Source organism: Dendrobium catenatum, unplaced genomic scaffold, assembly GCF_001605985.2.
Source record: "Dendrobium catenatum unplaced genomic scaffold, ASM160598v2 fragScaff_scaffold_1288, whole genome shotgun sequence".
NCBI classification, from domain to species: domain Eukaryota; kingdom Viridiplantae; phylum Streptophyta; class Magnoliopsida; order Asparagales; family Orchidaceae; genus Dendrobium; species Dendrobium catenatum.
The window spans coordinates 472575-490946 of NW_021319750.1; the positions used below are offsets into that span (position 1 = coordinate 472575).

Genomic DNA, 18372 nt, shown 5'->3' on the forward strand with positions numbered 1-18372 from the left:
TTAATAATTATATAAATAATATATAATCATATAAATTTAAATAACAAATATTATAATATTATGTTATTATATAATATAATTAATATTGAAATACTATCAAGTATAATAATATGATGCTATTTAATTAATATAATACTTATTATATTGTAAGAATTTAATTTCACACAAATATAAAATGATTAAAGTTTAGTTGGAATTTAGCATCAAAATTTTTGCTAAATATTATCCCTTGAAATTTCAAGTAATGAAATCTCTGGCCTCAATGTTTCATAAAAATGTTCTAATACTATAATTTTTTATTTAGATAATATGAAATTTAAAATAAAATTTAAAAAATTGAAATCACAATTTAAAGGATGATTTGGCTCCTTAAATTTTAGAAATAGTATTTTAGATGGACACATATCAGTGTTGTATTGGAGGCGTATCTATGTATCGGTGTATCGGATACAACACGCCTTCATAATTAGGTGTATCGGTGCAATATAGTATCAAAGGCATGATCAGTTTTTGCAAAAGGAATAATGCTAGATCTTTCGAGAAAAGGGGTGCTTTTTGGTTGAATCTCTTGACCTACTTTCTAGTAGCTCAAGGAGAAACAAAATGGAACTACTAACATATTTACTTTGCTATATGGCATTTTTTAGATACTAGATATTTGTACATAATTATATTCTAGAAATAATTTTCCACTTGAGGCCTTGAGTTTGCCTCTATCTCTATGCTTTTGCTGAATTATTTTTAAGCTGAAGAACATATGTACTGATTCTGAATTTTTAGATAAATTTTTAGTTTATAAACTTGAATGCCTAGTTATGGTTTTACCTTGCAGCTAATAGGCACTCCTGATGAAGCTGATTTGGGATATGTTAATGAAAATGCAAGAAGATACATTCAACAACTTCCTCGTCACATTCGGCAGTCATTTCCTGAGAAGTTTCCACATGTTCATCCCTTAGCTATTGATCTTGTTGAAAAGATGTTGACGTTTGATCCTAGAAAAAGAATTACTGGTGAGTTTATTCTCTGTTTTAAGGTTTTTCTCGGTTTTGACACCTCTGCTAGAAACTGAAATTAATGAATACTTATCCTTACAACATCATCAAGTCTTTATCCCACCATATGGGGTTGGCTATATGAATTTTTTTTCTCCATTGTGTCATATTAAGAGTAAAATTCTCATTTAGATCTATTAAAAAAAGTCATTTCTAATACTTTCTAATCAAATGGTCAACCTTGCAGCATATTTCCCTGTATTTAAGGTAGTTAAATAAGGAAATAGTCTTGCAGCATATTTCCCTTTTTACCTTCTATAAAAATTTTAGAAACAAGTGAATAAAGAACGGTTATTTGTCTGGAATTTCATAAAATGCAAATATTTATGCTATGAGAACCATACTTATGACCAGAGATCACATGCAGGCATGTTTGAATCCGCCTGCAAAAGTTTGATATTGCTGTAGCGTTCAGAACCTAAAAACACTAATAAGCAAACCCCCATGACTTATCTTCAGATGTCAACGGTCTTTCTTAAATCTAGGTACTTGACAGCACTGAATGGAACGCCAAGATTTTTGGTATTTTCTGATTAATACGGTTATTAGGATAAGGTTTTGGTTGTCTTAGTCAAAATTTTCATCGGATGCCCACGGCCAGTAAGGGTAAACCATTTGACATATTGCCTGACTTGCCGAAGAAAAGGCTTTGCAAATAGTTTATTACTTATTTTTTATTTTTGGATTGAAACTTATTTATGTATGTTGGTGGTCATTTGTTGGCAATAGAAAATTTCTCTATAAATTATAGTTATTTTTTTTCTTTATGGCGAAATTTCATTTTAGCGTTGCACAAAGTTGATCACTGATTAGTCAGAAAAAAAAGGTAATTGTAAGAATCAGGAATATATGAAGTGTAATTTGAGTAGTAATAGACCTAGTGAGGGGATTGTGACTTTAGGCGAATCAAGTCATTAATAAGAGTATATGTTTTTGATATCTTGAATTTATTGTTCAGAGTGATGGTGAAATTGATGGAGATAATATCAGCAGAATTCAATTTGGATGGTTGAAGTGGAGGTATGCACCGGGCTTATTGTGTGATAGAAAAGTTCCCCTCAAACTTAAGGGAAAATTCTATAAGATGGTGGTGGGACTTGCAATGCTTTATGGTGCCGAATGTTGGCCATTAAAAGAGAAGCATAGTTAAGTGTTGCAGAGATGAGCATGCTCATGTGGATGAGTGGCTTTACCCTTAGAAATAGGATACAAAATGAGCACATACGTGAAAAGGTTGGAGTAGTTCCAGTGGAAGATAAGATTAGAGAGAGTCGCCTTAGATGGTTTGTTCACATAAAACGGTATCCTTCTGATGACCAGGTTAGGAAAGTAGAGGTATTAGATTTGATTTATGTTAAGAAAGATAGAGGTAGACCTAAAAAGAATTGGTTTGAAAATATTAGAAATGATGACACCGTCCCAGCGGGTCGATCTTGGAGCATGCCACCAACAGGAGCAAGAGACAACTCTCTTGCTCAGATTCTGCCCCCTGGCCGAAGATCACTTCCTCAAGGCCTGGGGTGATACCACCACCTGTAATATTACAGGATATAGAGCAACTCTAAAACTGAGTCAAAGAATTCTAAATCCCAAATCATCCGTCCACAACCTTTATTCATCAATACATTTATAGGTACAGCTGGAAAAAACAATAAAAGAAGAGACAAGAAAAATCTACATAAAAGGCTATACAAAACTATCATAACAAAGGAACACACAGACAACTAACGAAAGACACTCCGGTGTCGTTCTCCCTAGGTAGGAGAGACGTCGAGGTCATAATGAGGCGTCAAATCTGCAACATTGAAGGTAGCCGATATATTGTAGTCACCATGAAGGTCGATTTGATAAGCATTATTATTAATTTTTTTGATAATGCGAAAAGGGCCATCAGCTTTGGGCTTTAGTTTAGAAAAAGCTCCACGAGCCAAGCGCTCTTTCCATAACCGAATCCAGACAAGATCTCCTTCCTTAAACTCAACTTGTCATCGTGATTTATTGGCATGCCTTTGACACTTATTATTGTGTTTTGCTATTGCCTCTTGGATCTGCTTATGTAATCGTTGGATCTCCATGCTGCGTTGCTCACTTCACTGCTAAAAACAACATTCTGCACAACTGGCATCAAATCAAGAATAATAGGATTGTATCCATATGCAACTTCGAAGGGACTTCGTTTGGTGTCTTGATTAGCTGATCGGTTAAATGCAAACTCAATTTAGACTAATATGAGATCCCATTGCCTGATGTTCTTCCCTACAAAACAATGCAAAAGATTACCTAAACTACGGTTAACAGTCTCCATTTGCCCGTCAGTTTGGGGGTGTGTTGCAGAGCTATATTGGAGCCGGGTGCCTAATTTTCCCCCAAGGGTTTTCCAAAAATTGCTTAAGAATTTAACATCTCTATCAGATGTAATAGTTTTTGGTATACCGTGGAGGCGAACTATTTCCTTAAAGAATAAGTCAGCAATGTGTGTAGCGTTCAACGTCTTATTGCAAGTGACAAAATGAACCATTTTGGAAAAACGATCTACTACCACCATAATGGAATCTTTGTTTCTTTGGGAGCGAGGCAAGCCAACGACGAAGTCTAAACTAATATCAACCCAAGGTGAGCTGGGTACTAGAAGTGGTGAATAAATGCTGGCATTGGTGCTTGAAGTCTTAGCCCGTTTACAAGTAGTGCAGCTTTGGACATATCTTCCTACATTTTTATGAGTGAAAGCTAGAAGAAGCTTTCTAATAGCATCCTCACTAATAGCAGACTCACTGTTTTCTCTTCCAAAGTGCCCGATCGGGACTCATGCATGGCTTTTGGATATGAGAGCTAGTCTGAGAGGGCAATCGGGTATGCAGAGCCCTTGATTAAAAAAGATATCCCTCTTTTATGTGAAAAAATTTGAACTGTCCATTTTGACATAGATGCCATGTATCACAAAAATCTGCATCATTAGGATAGAGTTCTTTGAGCATTTCAAATACAACAATTTTAGTTTGTAGTGTCTACAGGAGAAGGTATCGTCGACTAAGGGCGTTGGCGACCTGATTGGTATGGCCAGCTTTGTGTTTTAGGACGTAATGGAATGCAGATAAGAATTCAGACAAATTTGCGTGCCTCGCCTTCAGTTTCTTCTGATGATTGAGGAAGCGAAGAGCTTCATGATCAGAAAAAAGCACAAATTCATTGGCCAACAAATAGTGATTCCAATGCTGTATAGCCCGAACTATGGCGTAGAACTCTTTGTCGTAGGTGGAATATTTTCGCCGAGCATCACTCAACTTTTCACTGAAGTAAGCAACCGGATGTCCACCTTGTGTAAGCACTGCCCCAATGCCCACATTCGATGCATCACACTCAATCTGAAAGGCTTGATTGAAATCCGGTAGCACCAGGGTTGGAGCAGACGATAGTTGCTGACTTGTTGTTTTAGAGATTCGAAACTGGCTTGTGCTTTTTTGTTCCATTCAAACCGATCAGCTCTTAAAATTTTTGTCATATGGGCAGCAATTGAGCTAAAATTTTGGATAAATCTTCTGTAGAATGAAGCCAGCCCATGGAATTTTCGAATATCTGTAAAAGATTGTGGAACTGGCCAGCTGCGAACTGTGTCAATTTTGGTTATATCCACATTTAATCCTTCGGCTGAAAGCTTGTAGCCTCGGAAGGAGATATGTGCAACATCAAATTGGCATTTCTCCACATTAACAAAGAGTTTCTATTCTCGGAAGAGGTCAAGGATATGTTGAATATGTTGGCAGTGTTCCTGGATATCACGACTGTAAATGAGAACATCATCAAAATAAGCTATCACAAATTTATAAAGGGTTGTAAAATATGGTTCATTAGTCGCATAAAAGTGCTCTGCGCATTGCTCAGGCTGAATGGCATGACCATCCATTCATACAGTCCTTCATGCGTCTTGAAGGCAGTTTTCCATTCGTCTCCCGGCCGCATGCGTATTTGATGGTATCCACTGCGCAAGTCCAGCTTGGAAAGATGGTCGTGCCCTGCTACTAGTCGATGATATCGTCAATACGAGAAATAGGAAACTTTTATTTTATTGTAATTTTATTGACAGCCCTGCTGTCAATGCATATTCTATAGGTCCCATCCCTATTTGGAACCAACAAGGCGGGAACGACACAGGGACTGACGGTATGCCGCACAAATTCTTTGTTTAGGAGTTCCTCAACTTTTCGTTTGAGTTCGGCTTTCTCATTTGGTCGAAGTCTGTAAGCGGGGGTGATTAGGAATGATGTGTCCGGGCACAAACTCAATGGCATGCTGGATTTGACGTTCAGGAGGTTAGTCTGGAAGGAAGAATGTTAGTGAGGATGTCCAGGAATTTATCCAAGATATCTTGTACAGCAGCCGGATAACTACAATTAGCTTCATTGGCAAGAATTATCACCAACAAGAGCCCAGTCTTAGCTTTCCCTGAGAGCCTCCAAAAATAGTGATTGTGTTAATAATTGTTGGTTCTATTTGGTTGATGAATGATCTTGAAGGGGAACCAATACGATCTGCTTGTTTTGATGTTTGAAAGAGTAGGTGTTCGCTTCTCCATCGTGAATAGTCTTCTTGTCGAATTGCTTGGGTCAGCCCAATAGGAGATGGCAAGCGTCCATAGGTAATACATCACACCACACCTGTTCTGCAAAGGTTATGATAGAAAAGTTAACAAGACAATGCTTCGTTACCTGGACTTCATTCTCCTTTTGAATCTAGGATAATGCATACGGTTTGGGATGGTCCATGGTGGGCAGTTCATTTGACAAACTTTTCACTCGACGGTACATCGAGTCTGAAAAATGCCGTGGCGTTTGCATGAAGCTTCCTTCTGTGAACTTAGCAACCTTCGGAGAACGAGTAGGTTCCCTTCATCAGCTGAAATTATTGTAGTTTCGGTCGGTGGCGATTGTTGGTTGCTCTCCAATTCATGTTCACCTGCCATTTCTTGTTTGGAATCAAGCTCCTCCACGAGGGTGATGACTCTACGATTCGGACATCCCGAGGAAATATGTCCAAAGCCTTGACATTTGAAGCACTTTCTTGGGGGCAATCCACTAGTTCCTGATACTTTGTGCACACCATTGGAAGCCCGATTGATTTTCTTGTTCAAAGGTGCCACTCCTACAGATTTCCCAACAGGTTTCTTGAAGTGGTTCCAATCCACCTCATCTTCTTGGATGGACGCCTTACTTTGACTCCACTTGTTTGTGTGTTGTTGCTTTTCCACTTTAAGGGTTAAATTGAAGACATCCTGTAATGTCAAATACGGTTGCAATTGGACAATATTGACGATCGACATATGCAATCCCTCCAAGAACCTGGCAATGGTATTCTCCTCGGGTTCAGACAAATCGCACTGGAGAGACAATTGTTCGAATTCAGCGATATATTCTTCAACTGTGAGTTGATTTTGTTGTAGACGATGGAGCTTTAAGAACAAATCTTTACGATATCTTTTCGGTAGGTACTTACGTTGAAGTTCTTTCTTCATCTTGGCTCATGTCGTGATTATACTTCGCCCTTCCTGGTTTCTATTTCGTTTTTAATTTTCCCATTATAGGGAGGCGCTTTTCTTCAATTTAATGGCGACGAGCTTGACAACTCGATCTGGTGGAATTTCTTTAAAATCAATTACTCTTTCTACGGTATTGCATCCAGTTCACAAACTCGCCTGGGTCCAGTCTACCATCAAACTCTGGCAAGTCTATCTTCACTCCATCATCCCGCAGGTGTCTTGTGCGACCAGGCACGGTCCGTCTTTCATCATCTTCGCTATGAAGATCTTGATGGAACGGGTTGACCTCTTCTTCATCTTCTAGGATATCTGCTGATTCTCAATGTTCAAATCTTGCTAATCGTTGTTGAAGCTGCTGGATTTCCCTTTGCAAGTCTTCAATGATCACGTCTCTTATCGGGCGTTGCCGATTTCTACGAGGCGGTATCTTTGCCGGCTCTGATACCAAATATGACATCGTCCCAGCGTCTCGATCTTGGAGCACGCCACCAACAGGAACAAGAAACAACTCTCTTGCTCGGATTGTGCCCCTGGCCGAAGATCACTTCCTCAAGAGCTGGGGTGATACCACCACCTGTAATATTACAGTATATAGAGCAACTCTAAAACATAGTCAAAAAATTCTAAATCCCAAATCATCCGTCCGCAGCCTTTATTCTTTAATACATTTATAGGTACAACTGGAAAAACAATAAAAGAAGAGATAAAAGAAAAAGCCACATAAAAGGCTATACAAAACTATCATAACAAAGGAACACATACATACAACTAACGAAAGACACTCCGGTGTCAAATGATATTTTTATATTAGATTTAAACGAGAATTTGACTTTTAACCGGACACAATTGAGAACAAAGATTCATGTAGCCGACCCTACATACTGGGACAAAGGCTTGATGTCGTTTTTGTTGTAAAAATCAGGAAATTTGAACTAGAATATGTGAACTACATCCGAACTATGCTCATGTTTTTTCATATCGCTGTACACTGAAAATAAACTGATTCCCTGCAAGTAATCGTTACCTGTTTATTTGAAGGGTCCCCTATTCCTTCTAACTTATTATCAGAGTTATTTATTATTTATCTTTAATTTACAAAATTATGAAATAAACTCATCTTTCCATGCAGTGGAAGGGGCCCTTGACCACCCATACCTTGCATCATTGCATGACATCAGTGATGAGCCCATCTGCATAGCTCCCTTCAGCTTCGACTTTGAGCAGCATGCACTATCCGAAGAGCAGATGAAAGAGCTTATATACCGTGAGGCCCTTGCCTTCAATTCAGAGTACCAGCACTTCTAGTTTTTTTTTTATTATTCTTCAAATTTGCTCTATTAATTGATCTGTTTTTTCTCTCTCACATATGTGTAGTATTCATCGGTGCTACTCACTCGATTTGATTACTCGCTGTATATAAGTTTTATTGACTATAATATATGTAAGGCTGGTGTAGGTGATGTAGAATTTTGGAATTTGATCGAAATTGAAGACTTATTTCTTACTGTTTTTTTTAAGCATCTTTTTAGCAAAAAAATTTAATTCAAAAAATTTCTGCACTAAAAGATTGGTCGAGTTACATAACATGGTGGGCTTCTTAAGGTTAAGGATTTGTGAGTGTGTGCAATTATGGATTACGGAATTTCTATCCTGCTAATTGGGTTAGGGGTGTAAATTAGTCAAGCCGAGCTCGACTTACATTTAGTTTGAGCTTGAGCTTGATTAATTAATCGAGTTTGAGCTCCAGCTCGAGCTTTATTTTACGAGTTTGAGTTTGAGAGAATTTGAGAAAGTAGAAGAAAAATAATAAAAAAATGAGAGGGAATTTTAAAATATTTTTAAGAACTTTGCACTTAAAATTATAGAAGTTAATATATTTTATAAATGAACTTGCTCGTAAGTTAACGAGTCATCAGGTTTAGCTTAAATTTGACTCGTTAGCTAATCAAATTTGGCGCACGAGTTAGCTTGACTTATTTACACCTCTAATTAGTCTTATGGATGGATTGCCTTGCAATGGGTGGAAGGATTCGTTAGGTATGGGCTAGGGCAAGGAGATTTGGTGGGGAGTAAGCCAATGGAGTGAGAGCCTGCAGAATTTAGCTTTTTTTCCTCTCTCTCTCTCTCTTTATGTTTCTATATGTTGTAATGTGTTTTTCTTTTTATTTTCTTTCAACCCAGAATAAACTAAAATTCTTTTTTAGAAAATAGACATAATTATTTGTATTTTTGTTTGTTTTCTTTGAATATAATCTGAGCTTTTGTGCTTTTATATTGCTGTATATTTCATCATATATTGAATAAATTATAATTGACAAGCCCCAATTTAGGAGACTTGATCTAAATGAAGAGGTGGAGAATGGACTCAGTGAAATATCATGAATGCTATTAGGATAGAGATATATGGATTAAACTCGTGTTATCTAATATCTACCCAATTTCAGTAATTGGTCAACACCGATCAGAAGAGGCGGTACTCGATATTCATCACTTTATTACTTGTGTTCTAAGATATTCTTCGTATGTATATCCTAATCTTATCAAGTTTTTAGCGCAATCACAAAGGATTTCTACTCATAAATGAAACACACAAAAGACAAGAACAAAATTCAATTCTCTTTTCTTGAGCAATCATCTTAGAAACTTAACAGTTTACACTACAAATTTGTATGGATGACTCCTTTATAAAATCCACATATAAGACAGAAAGAAAGTTTTGTTTTCTTGACTTTATGCAATGAATAATATAATATTATCATACAACTGGAAATCAATAAAATACAGAGACCAAAAGATATGCATTTCCTAAATTTGAATGAGTTGATGTTCATCATGATAAACAAATAAGTTTGGCATTTTGTAAGAATATTTTAGGGCAATTAAAAAAAGGCCAAGATTGAGCAGCTCAAGCTGCCAAGGTTTGTCAAGTTTCCTTCCTAAGAAGGCCAATGTGGTTGCCTCTTTGCTTTTAATGATTGAAAGCTCTATGCTTTAAATTAGGTTGTTAGATAATGTTTACTTCTTTTGTGAAAGGAACCAATTTGTTTTTTATTTTATTTTATTTTATTTTGAGATAATGACCACTCTACTTATTTGCATGTAAAGTGAACACATGAGACTTGTTTCAAAGCAAAATGGAGGTTGAAAAATAGTCAATGAGTAATAGGTTGTGAGATATTCAAATTTCTTTTTTTCTTTTGTTTTGAATAAAAAAAGTTATGTGTTCAAATTCTTAAATATTTATGTACTAGCCACAACCACAACATACTTGTTAGGCTTACGGTTCTTATGGTGCTTATTTCTTACTAAAAGTGTAGAGTTTGATCGTAAAATAAGAGAAGTAAATGGATCAAGAAAGACTTTAAAATGAAAAATCCACAACAAAAAAATGACGGGTCATGCCTAATTGAAGCAAAACATCAACTAAATGTTTACATGTGTTATAAATAAGTGCCTTTCCTCACATTTGGAGAAAGTATCAATGCAAAGCATCTAAAAACAAATATATTATAAGTATCCATAATGATGCCATTATGAGAAGGCTGATGGCTGAGGTAGATAGAATTAGTTTTTTCCTTAAGATATAGGTAGTACTATGGTTAAAAGGATGGGGCTAGAGAAACCGATAAGTATCACCAGGAAGGTTCTCCTCCTAATAGCTAAAGTCACACAACCTTTAGTTGGGGATGGTCGAGAATATCCTCCGTGCAGAGGTGATGTTAAATGATAGAAAAGATAATCTTTATCTTGAAAAAATATGAGATGAAAAACAATTATAACATAGGGATTATAGACAACTACAAGTTATCAAGATAATCCCTCTCTTGGGAAGAGTGAGCTGATTGAAAGAATAATGAATTGAATAATACTAAAATCAAGATTTCCAAGCTACTTGCATGGTCTGTCAACATTGAGTAATTTCGTCAGTACTTTTGTTTTTTTTTTTTTAAGAGATGGACTATCTCAACTACTTTCATTATCTACTAACATCATATCACTCATAACTTATTTTCAACAACTCAAAGTCATGTTAATATGCCTTCACCTCTAGTTGGAGAACCGTCCAAAGAACTCTCAATTGCCACCCATCCAAACCCATGTCTATAATCTTAAGGTCATGTTGCCTCCATTATCTTTTCCAACTTTCTTATATTTCCACTAGAGATACTAGCAACATCATGCTTTCTCCTACTTTGTATTCATTTTTTTAAGATTTTGAAAAAAGTGTCTTTATAACTCACATCAACTACTACTGAATGCTATTTATATTTGTTAATGCATCGTGATTTTTTGCTTTTGAAACATTTCATTAGGAAAAAACTTGTTTCACACGCTCGCTTTATTGATTCTTTTCATTATATGTGTTAATCATCACTCGTAACTATGGTGATTAAAATATCTTTATGAAAAAACTACTTCTTGCATGAAATGAACAAGATAAGAATCATAAGCCTAAGAAGCATGTTTTGGCTAGTCATGAATGATTATATATATATTGGGCTAAAAGTTCAATGAACTCATATTTATTTTATTTTATTTTGGATCCAAGAAGGGTGAACCAAAATACTTTATAACATTCTCATATTTTCTATTGTCAAAAAAGTTATATTATTGAGAAGGTCTAGCACAGTTGCAAGCTCTTGACTAGCTCAAAATTATAGAGGCTTTTTTGAACAATTTCCAGCTCTTGACTAGCTCAAATTTTCAAAGCATAGTAATTTTACATGAAGTTTCTAAAAAAATAAGATCAACAAAGATCAAACTAGTTATACTTTAAATGGCACTTGCATTGTAATCCACCTTCTCCAATCATGTGAAAGAGTAGAAAATAATAATCTTCAATTTATAATAGTTGAACCATTTTAAATTGGTTTGTTTCCCTAATTTTTCTTTCTAGGTTTTTGCTTAAAAATTTATTTCTTTTATGTGTATCATGCTCAACTTATTAGTTTTTTTGGAATCTTTTTATAATTTTAAATTGTTAAAGATTTTATTATTATTATTACAAATATTCTATAGTGTAATATATTGATGCTATTTGTTTGTAACATTCCACCCAGTACTATTTAATTGATTATCAACAACACCTACTTGAATGGGGAATAAGCATAACCCCTATAACAATGCAGGCCGATCTAAATCCAACTATAGCTATTCAAGGAGCCTTCCATTTGTAAAGGTCATGCTTCCTTCACACTTGTTGATAAGAGGAATTCTTCTAGTTAGGATGTCAATGTGGTATTCAAGGGGGTGTGTATCCATATTAAGGAAGAATCTTAAGCCAAGATTATCTATCTTGTGTGTGAATCTCATAAGTTATGGCCAACACGCCAAAACATTGTTTGATCCTACCTTCCCCCTAATCTTCCAATATTGATAAAAGATTGCTTATTACATGAAGCTTATGAGCTAAAGCTTAACATCTATTTTCTTCACAAAATGATGAACCCACAACAATGTTAGATCCACCCGACCAACAACTCATTTACTTCTATGTTGAATCTAGTGTTATTTCTTATCAATGAAATCACTCACGATGCCACTCATAATGAACATTGATATCTAGTTTTGAAGGGTTTCAACATCAAAAATTTTAGTCTACCTTTATTAAACATAAAAGAGCCATTTCCCTTCATTATCACATTTATATGATATATAATTCAAATTGCTTACCATAAAACCATATGATGGCTTTGATGACCCTTATAAGGTTTTGGATTATTATAGTACCATTATGTACATCCAATGTGTCTATGTTTGATCCTCTACCTCTTCCTCATTATTAATAAGGGTTGGAAATTAAATTAAATCTTCTCTTATGAGATTTCTCATAGTCTTGATATGTAACAAACTAAATTTAATTTACCTAATTCTTGAATTTTGTTGGTTGTGCGCTGCGGTGCAGACTGGGCAATATCGTGACATTGAGCTCTCATGCAAGTTTTTTGAAAATGAACTAATGTTGCAGTGTTATGCTCTCCATCTGGTAGCATTGTGACACTGAGTCTGGAGCACCACGGCACCGGATCAAAAAATTTATTCTTTTAAATAAATATCTAAAATCATTAGATTAAAAATCGCTCCCCCACCCTCATTTCACTATCTTATCGAGGAACAAAAGAAAGGAGAAGGAGTTGATCGAGGGGAAGAGAGAGAAAATCTTCTGGGGCTCCTTTATCTATTATTTATGTTATAAAAATTATTCTAATCGATATAAGAGACCTCTACTCTTCTTCTGTTTTCAATGATTTTAAATTTAGTTCATTTTCTCCCTCCCAAAATTTGTAAAAATATAATATATCCTATTATAGAGAACTTTCACTAACAACTTTTGATAAGTAGTAGATATCATCATTCTAAATATTTTGGCTAATTTATATGAAAATTTAATTGGAGAATTTTGTATATATGTTTATTTATCTGAAATGGGTATAGAAGGACTAGGTACAAAATGATCATGATCAAATGTACTAAATCTGGATATGAGATATATGATATACATATGATTATTGTTCATTTAGCATAACATGTATTTTAGCATAAATATATGCATATTGATGAGTATAATGTAAAGATCTACATGCTATGATAACTACATATGATATGTATAATATATATATATGATGTGATATGCGTAAGAACATACAAGATGAATGAACTGATGTGTTAAATGAGACGGATGAAGGGATGGATATTGATATGATTGAACAGACTAATGACTAATTGTGAATGATCAAAAATTCACAACTGATATGATTGAGATGATAGATATGAATAATGATATATATGATCAATGATAGATTTGATCGATGATAGATGTGACCGCTGATAGGTGTAATCGATGATATATGTGATAGATGATCGATATGGTAGATAATATATAAGATTGATGATATGAAATATATAGGATCAATGATAAATGATTGATAGATGATATATAAGGTTAATGATAAATAAGAAACATGTGACATATACGAAATATGATTAATGATGATAAATGACTGACATATAAGAGATATGATCGATTACATATGGCATATGATATATGATGATTGATAGATTGATTATATTGAGTAAATGATGAGAATGATTGACTAATTGAAGATTATATAATATGATTGATACATTTATATGATGACACGAATAGAACACATATAAGGGCATACAATATATAGGAATTACATGATATACATGATATTGTTCATATTGACTGCTACATGTTTATAAAATATATATTTCATTATTTTAAAAAAGAATTATTACATGCATATTATTTATATTTGGTGCATTGACTTTAGTTATAGATATTGGTTGCTTTCTGGGCCATGTGCTCATTATATGATTTTTTAGGAAAGGGTAAGGAACCTATGGAGTGAGGTTAATCATAGCAGCATGCTAGCTTTTTTTTTTCTGTATCTGCTAGTTTTCTTCTTTGGTAATAATGATGTATTATTTCATGATGGATCATATTGACTGCAATGTGATTAATATATATGTGCTTTTTTGGATCTCTGGATCATTGCATAAATACTAAATGAGTAGAAATGTAATTATGTTTTTCACAATTTGTATTATGTTTATGAAATTAGCAAGCTCTGCTAGATGTTTAGAGTGTAAAAAGATACAATTCTTTCCAGTTTAGGCATTGGGGTGTCACATGTTATTCTTACTAAAATAGGAACCATACATTAGAGAATCATCAAGGATTTCTCCCATCTATCCCATTTCTACTAAAAAAAATGTAGGATTCAAATAATATAATTTTAATTCTCCCTATAGGCCCTCCATATTTTAGGGGTTACTGCTAAACTATTGCATGAGCTTTTTTTGTCTAATTTTTTAATCCAAATAAATGCTCAAAATTAAATTAATAAATTAATAAACTATTTCAAAGCTCATATGAACATAATATTAAATAAATTTCTTATTAAAATATTTTTAACAAGAATAATCCAAACAAATCAAAATTGTATGATGGATATCATATTTAGGACCTAAACTAGCTAAATCATGATTCAACCTAATCTTGGGAGACTAAACCCTAAACTCCCTTCTCTAAGAGGAGTTTAGACTCTAGATCAACCTTTAGGTTACTATGAGATGCTTCAATTTTCATTAGGAAATGTAAAGATCAAAGACTTATATAGGAGGCATAACTATGTTTCATCTATGGCGTTTCATTGATATTTGAAATATTCACATTTTTTCTAAGAAATGGTGGAGTCTCATTGTTATTTTCTAATGGAACATTACTTAGAGTTCCTCTCATAATTACGATGACATCTACATATTTTTGATATTCAAATCATCAATGACATTAATTTACTTCACTGAGATAAAAAATGTCTTAACAAGATTGTCACGTATCACTAATTTTTTATAATAATAAATCCCACTCCTTTAATAATTATTGCATATAATCTAAATCTTGTATTCTTCGATCCTTTAACACTATTGAACTTGTGACATCAAGAGCTTAAAATTGTTACTCTCTACTTGTCTATAGAAACATCATATCTAGCACTCACCATCGAATCATTGTACAACCACCCATTATATGCTGCCTATGTTTTCCCAAGAGAGGGATCATCCCATCATTTTCTTAAATAATGAGAGATTTATTTAGCTCACCCAATTTAAGCCATTGATTTTGTAGACTATCATATAAAATAACAAACATATTCTACAAGTTTAGATAGATTTTTACTAAAAGAATTCTTAGATTCATATAGAATTCTAAAGAATTGGCCTTTATTTAAAACTTTCAACTAGTCACTTCTAACATTCTTGTATGTGTTATGCAAAGTTTTTATTTTTATGTTTTATTTTTTATTTTTTTAATTTGTGTTCGCAATAATCTTATAATCCTAAGCTAATAAATCCCTCTCCATCATTATAAATAATTTAGCACACAATAATTCTATTCATCAGTCACATACAAAATGCATCCACCACATTATGTGCAAAATTTTATTAAGATATATTATTTTTTTGAATATTACATGATTTTAATTTTAATGATTTATTATATATAATTAAAAAAAATAAAATAAGTCATTTAAATATATTGATTACTGTCTTATAAAATTATAAGAATTATTTTGTAAACTATCTTATAAATGTTAAAAATTATTTGTATGCTGAATACATTGTTTTGGGATTTTCATTATTGAATATTATTAGGTGAATTATTTTAACGAAATAAATTGTTAGAAATAACGCACACGTGCACCCAACCAAATATTCATTTCAATTAAAAAACATGTTTCATATTCGGCACACGTGTAACATCTAAGCATTACAGAGCAAATCATGCAAATGGGAATACAATATGGCATCTGTTCCACTTTGCTCAATAGATTTCAAATTGTCACATAATTCGTGTGCTGATTTATAATGAAAGCTGGTTTGTTCATAATACCATTTGGAATCTCATATGATTGATAAAACAAATCTCGCCTTCATCTTTCACTATTATAAGATTTTATGCATCATTTTAAAAATCAGATCAGACCGACCAATCTGATCTGTCAACATTGAAGTGATTCATTGGCCAATTTGATCAAGTCCAAAAATTATTTTTGCACATAATTTATCAGAATCAGTCGGGACCAGCGGTTGCACCAGAGAACCGACCGGTTACTTAAAATATATATGTATATATATATATATATATATATATTTCTAATCTTTTGAATTTGATCAAATGGTTTGATTAATCTCTAATTTATATTTTTTGTACTTTAATATTGAAATTTGTTCTTATTTGAAGCTAAATTTTTATAAATAATCAAAAAATTATTTCTTAAAATTTTATCTTAGAAATATATACAAAATTTATAATAGTAAAGCATCGTAATCTAGAATATTATATATTATATTAATGAAAATATCATTATTATAGAATCATTATATCATTTAAAGTCATATTAAAATAATTTGAACATTCATTATTTAATCTAACTCAGACTTGATTCAACCTTTGAACATTAAGATTTTATTTGAGACAACTTTCTTAATACTTTGTAAGGCAATTTTTTAGTGCAAAAATTCTTATATTAAAAATTTTTGCACTAAAAAAGCCCTTTAAAAATCACTAAGAAAGCTGTCCCAAATGAAACTAAGGCTTTATTTAGGACATTTTATTATTATTTTTAAAGTAATTTTCTAATATAAAAATCTATTGAAAATAAGAAAAAAAATGACCAAATGCTATCTAAAACAAAACCTGGATCTCTTTTTCTCCCGATTCAACATCCAATCCGAATTTCAAAATCTCAAAATTTTATTTTGATTTGAGGGTGTTGATAACCTCACCTATAGTTTATGAACTTTAACCCTCGCTAACTATCTTCATAATTGCATAGTGCATTTGATTCAATCTCATTCATGTAATTTACTATATACTGTTCAAATTGATCTTATTACAATTATTTTAAGTTTGACTAAATTAATCCCCAACTAATTAAAATAACTTGCACTTTAATAAGTGAACAAGTTGAACAATTATTGCATATAGGACCAATATTAAAATTTTAAATAAGAAATATATATATAATGAAAAGCAAGCATATATTAAAAAATGGTAGTGGCATGAAGAGCTTCTCAACTTGGTCCTCAATGCCTCATAAATTTTGTGGGGTTGAGTTTACCAGCCTTGATTGTGACATTTCTATAATAATCATTGAGGTATGCTCCCTTATATGCATCACCATTGAAGCCTAAATAATTTGAGACTCTTGATCATTATCATCATCTTGCCCATAAAAAGTATTGAGAGAAAAAATAGTAAGTCCTATTTTTCTTATATTAATTTAGGGTTTATTTTAAGAAATTTTTTTATTACTTTACTTTTTAGATAATTGACATGATTTTATTAGGCTATAGTTTTTTTTAACTATTTTTTATAATTAAATTTACTAAAGTATGTCATCTATAAAAAATTATTATATGACTTCACAAAACATAAGAGAGTCTAAAATGCACATATCATGTAGATATGTTGGTGTGTTGTACTAAGCCTTATGAGGTAAAAAAATAATTTTTATGGACGTAATGATTTCTAATTGTCAATTGATAAAACATAGGCACATTTTACTCATCAATCTACAAAATATGAGAAAATAGAATAAAAATAATAAAAAGGAACACACCTTGAAAATTAGAAAATAGTTGTGATAAAAAAACTTTCCAAATCATTGGAATTACTTCGCAAGTAATTTCACAACCATATTGTAAATATATCTTTATCTAAAGTAGATATCACGCAAGATAAAGACTAAATTAAATAATATCAAAATTTTATTCATAAGAAAGTCTTTTTTTTATTACAAATGATCCATTATTTCTAGATTCAAGGAATAGGATAACAAAAGAAATAGAAAATAAATAAAAAAGGGAAGGTGAGTGGTTGGCAACTTAAGTGATTGGAGTGAATTGATGAGTCATAAATAAAAGAGGGGATTGGGAATCAAGAAATCATAAAGATGGGAAAGAAAAAGAAAGGATTAAATAAATGTTGGAGAGCATGAAGAATCAAAATAAACTCTAATTAAGGAGAGAGAGAGAGAGAGAGAGAGAGAGAGAGAGAGAGAGAGAGAGAGAAGAAGAAGAAGAAGAAGAAGAAGAAGAAGTGGTTAGCCATTGCATAGTGGATGCATATTTTATGACTCGTGACCTAACAAGTTACCCATAATCCAATAACACTAATGAATTCATATGACTCATGACCCAAAATTACTTAAATATATTAAAAGAATTCAAAAATCATTATAATAATACAATAAG

At 32.8% G+C, this 18372-nt stretch overlaps 1 protein-coding gene across 1 annotated transcript in view; it reads left to right on the top strand.

The window, feature by feature from the left end:
- LOC110092230 (mitogen-activated protein kinase 1) overlaps nucleotides 1-8099 on the top strand; it is a 14745-nt gene extending 6646 nt beyond the window's left edge. Inside the window, exons 5-6 of the mRNA XM_028699448.1 lie at nucleotides 814-1013; nucleotides 7715-8099. Coding sequence (XP_028555281.1) covers nucleotides 814-1013; nucleotides 7715-7890 — 376 coding nt within the window. The 3' untranslated portion in view covers nucleotides 7891-8099. The remainder of the gene's footprint in view (nucleotides 1-813; nucleotides 1014-7714) is intronic.
- The last annotated feature ends 10273 nt before the right edge of the window (nucleotides 8100-18372 follow it).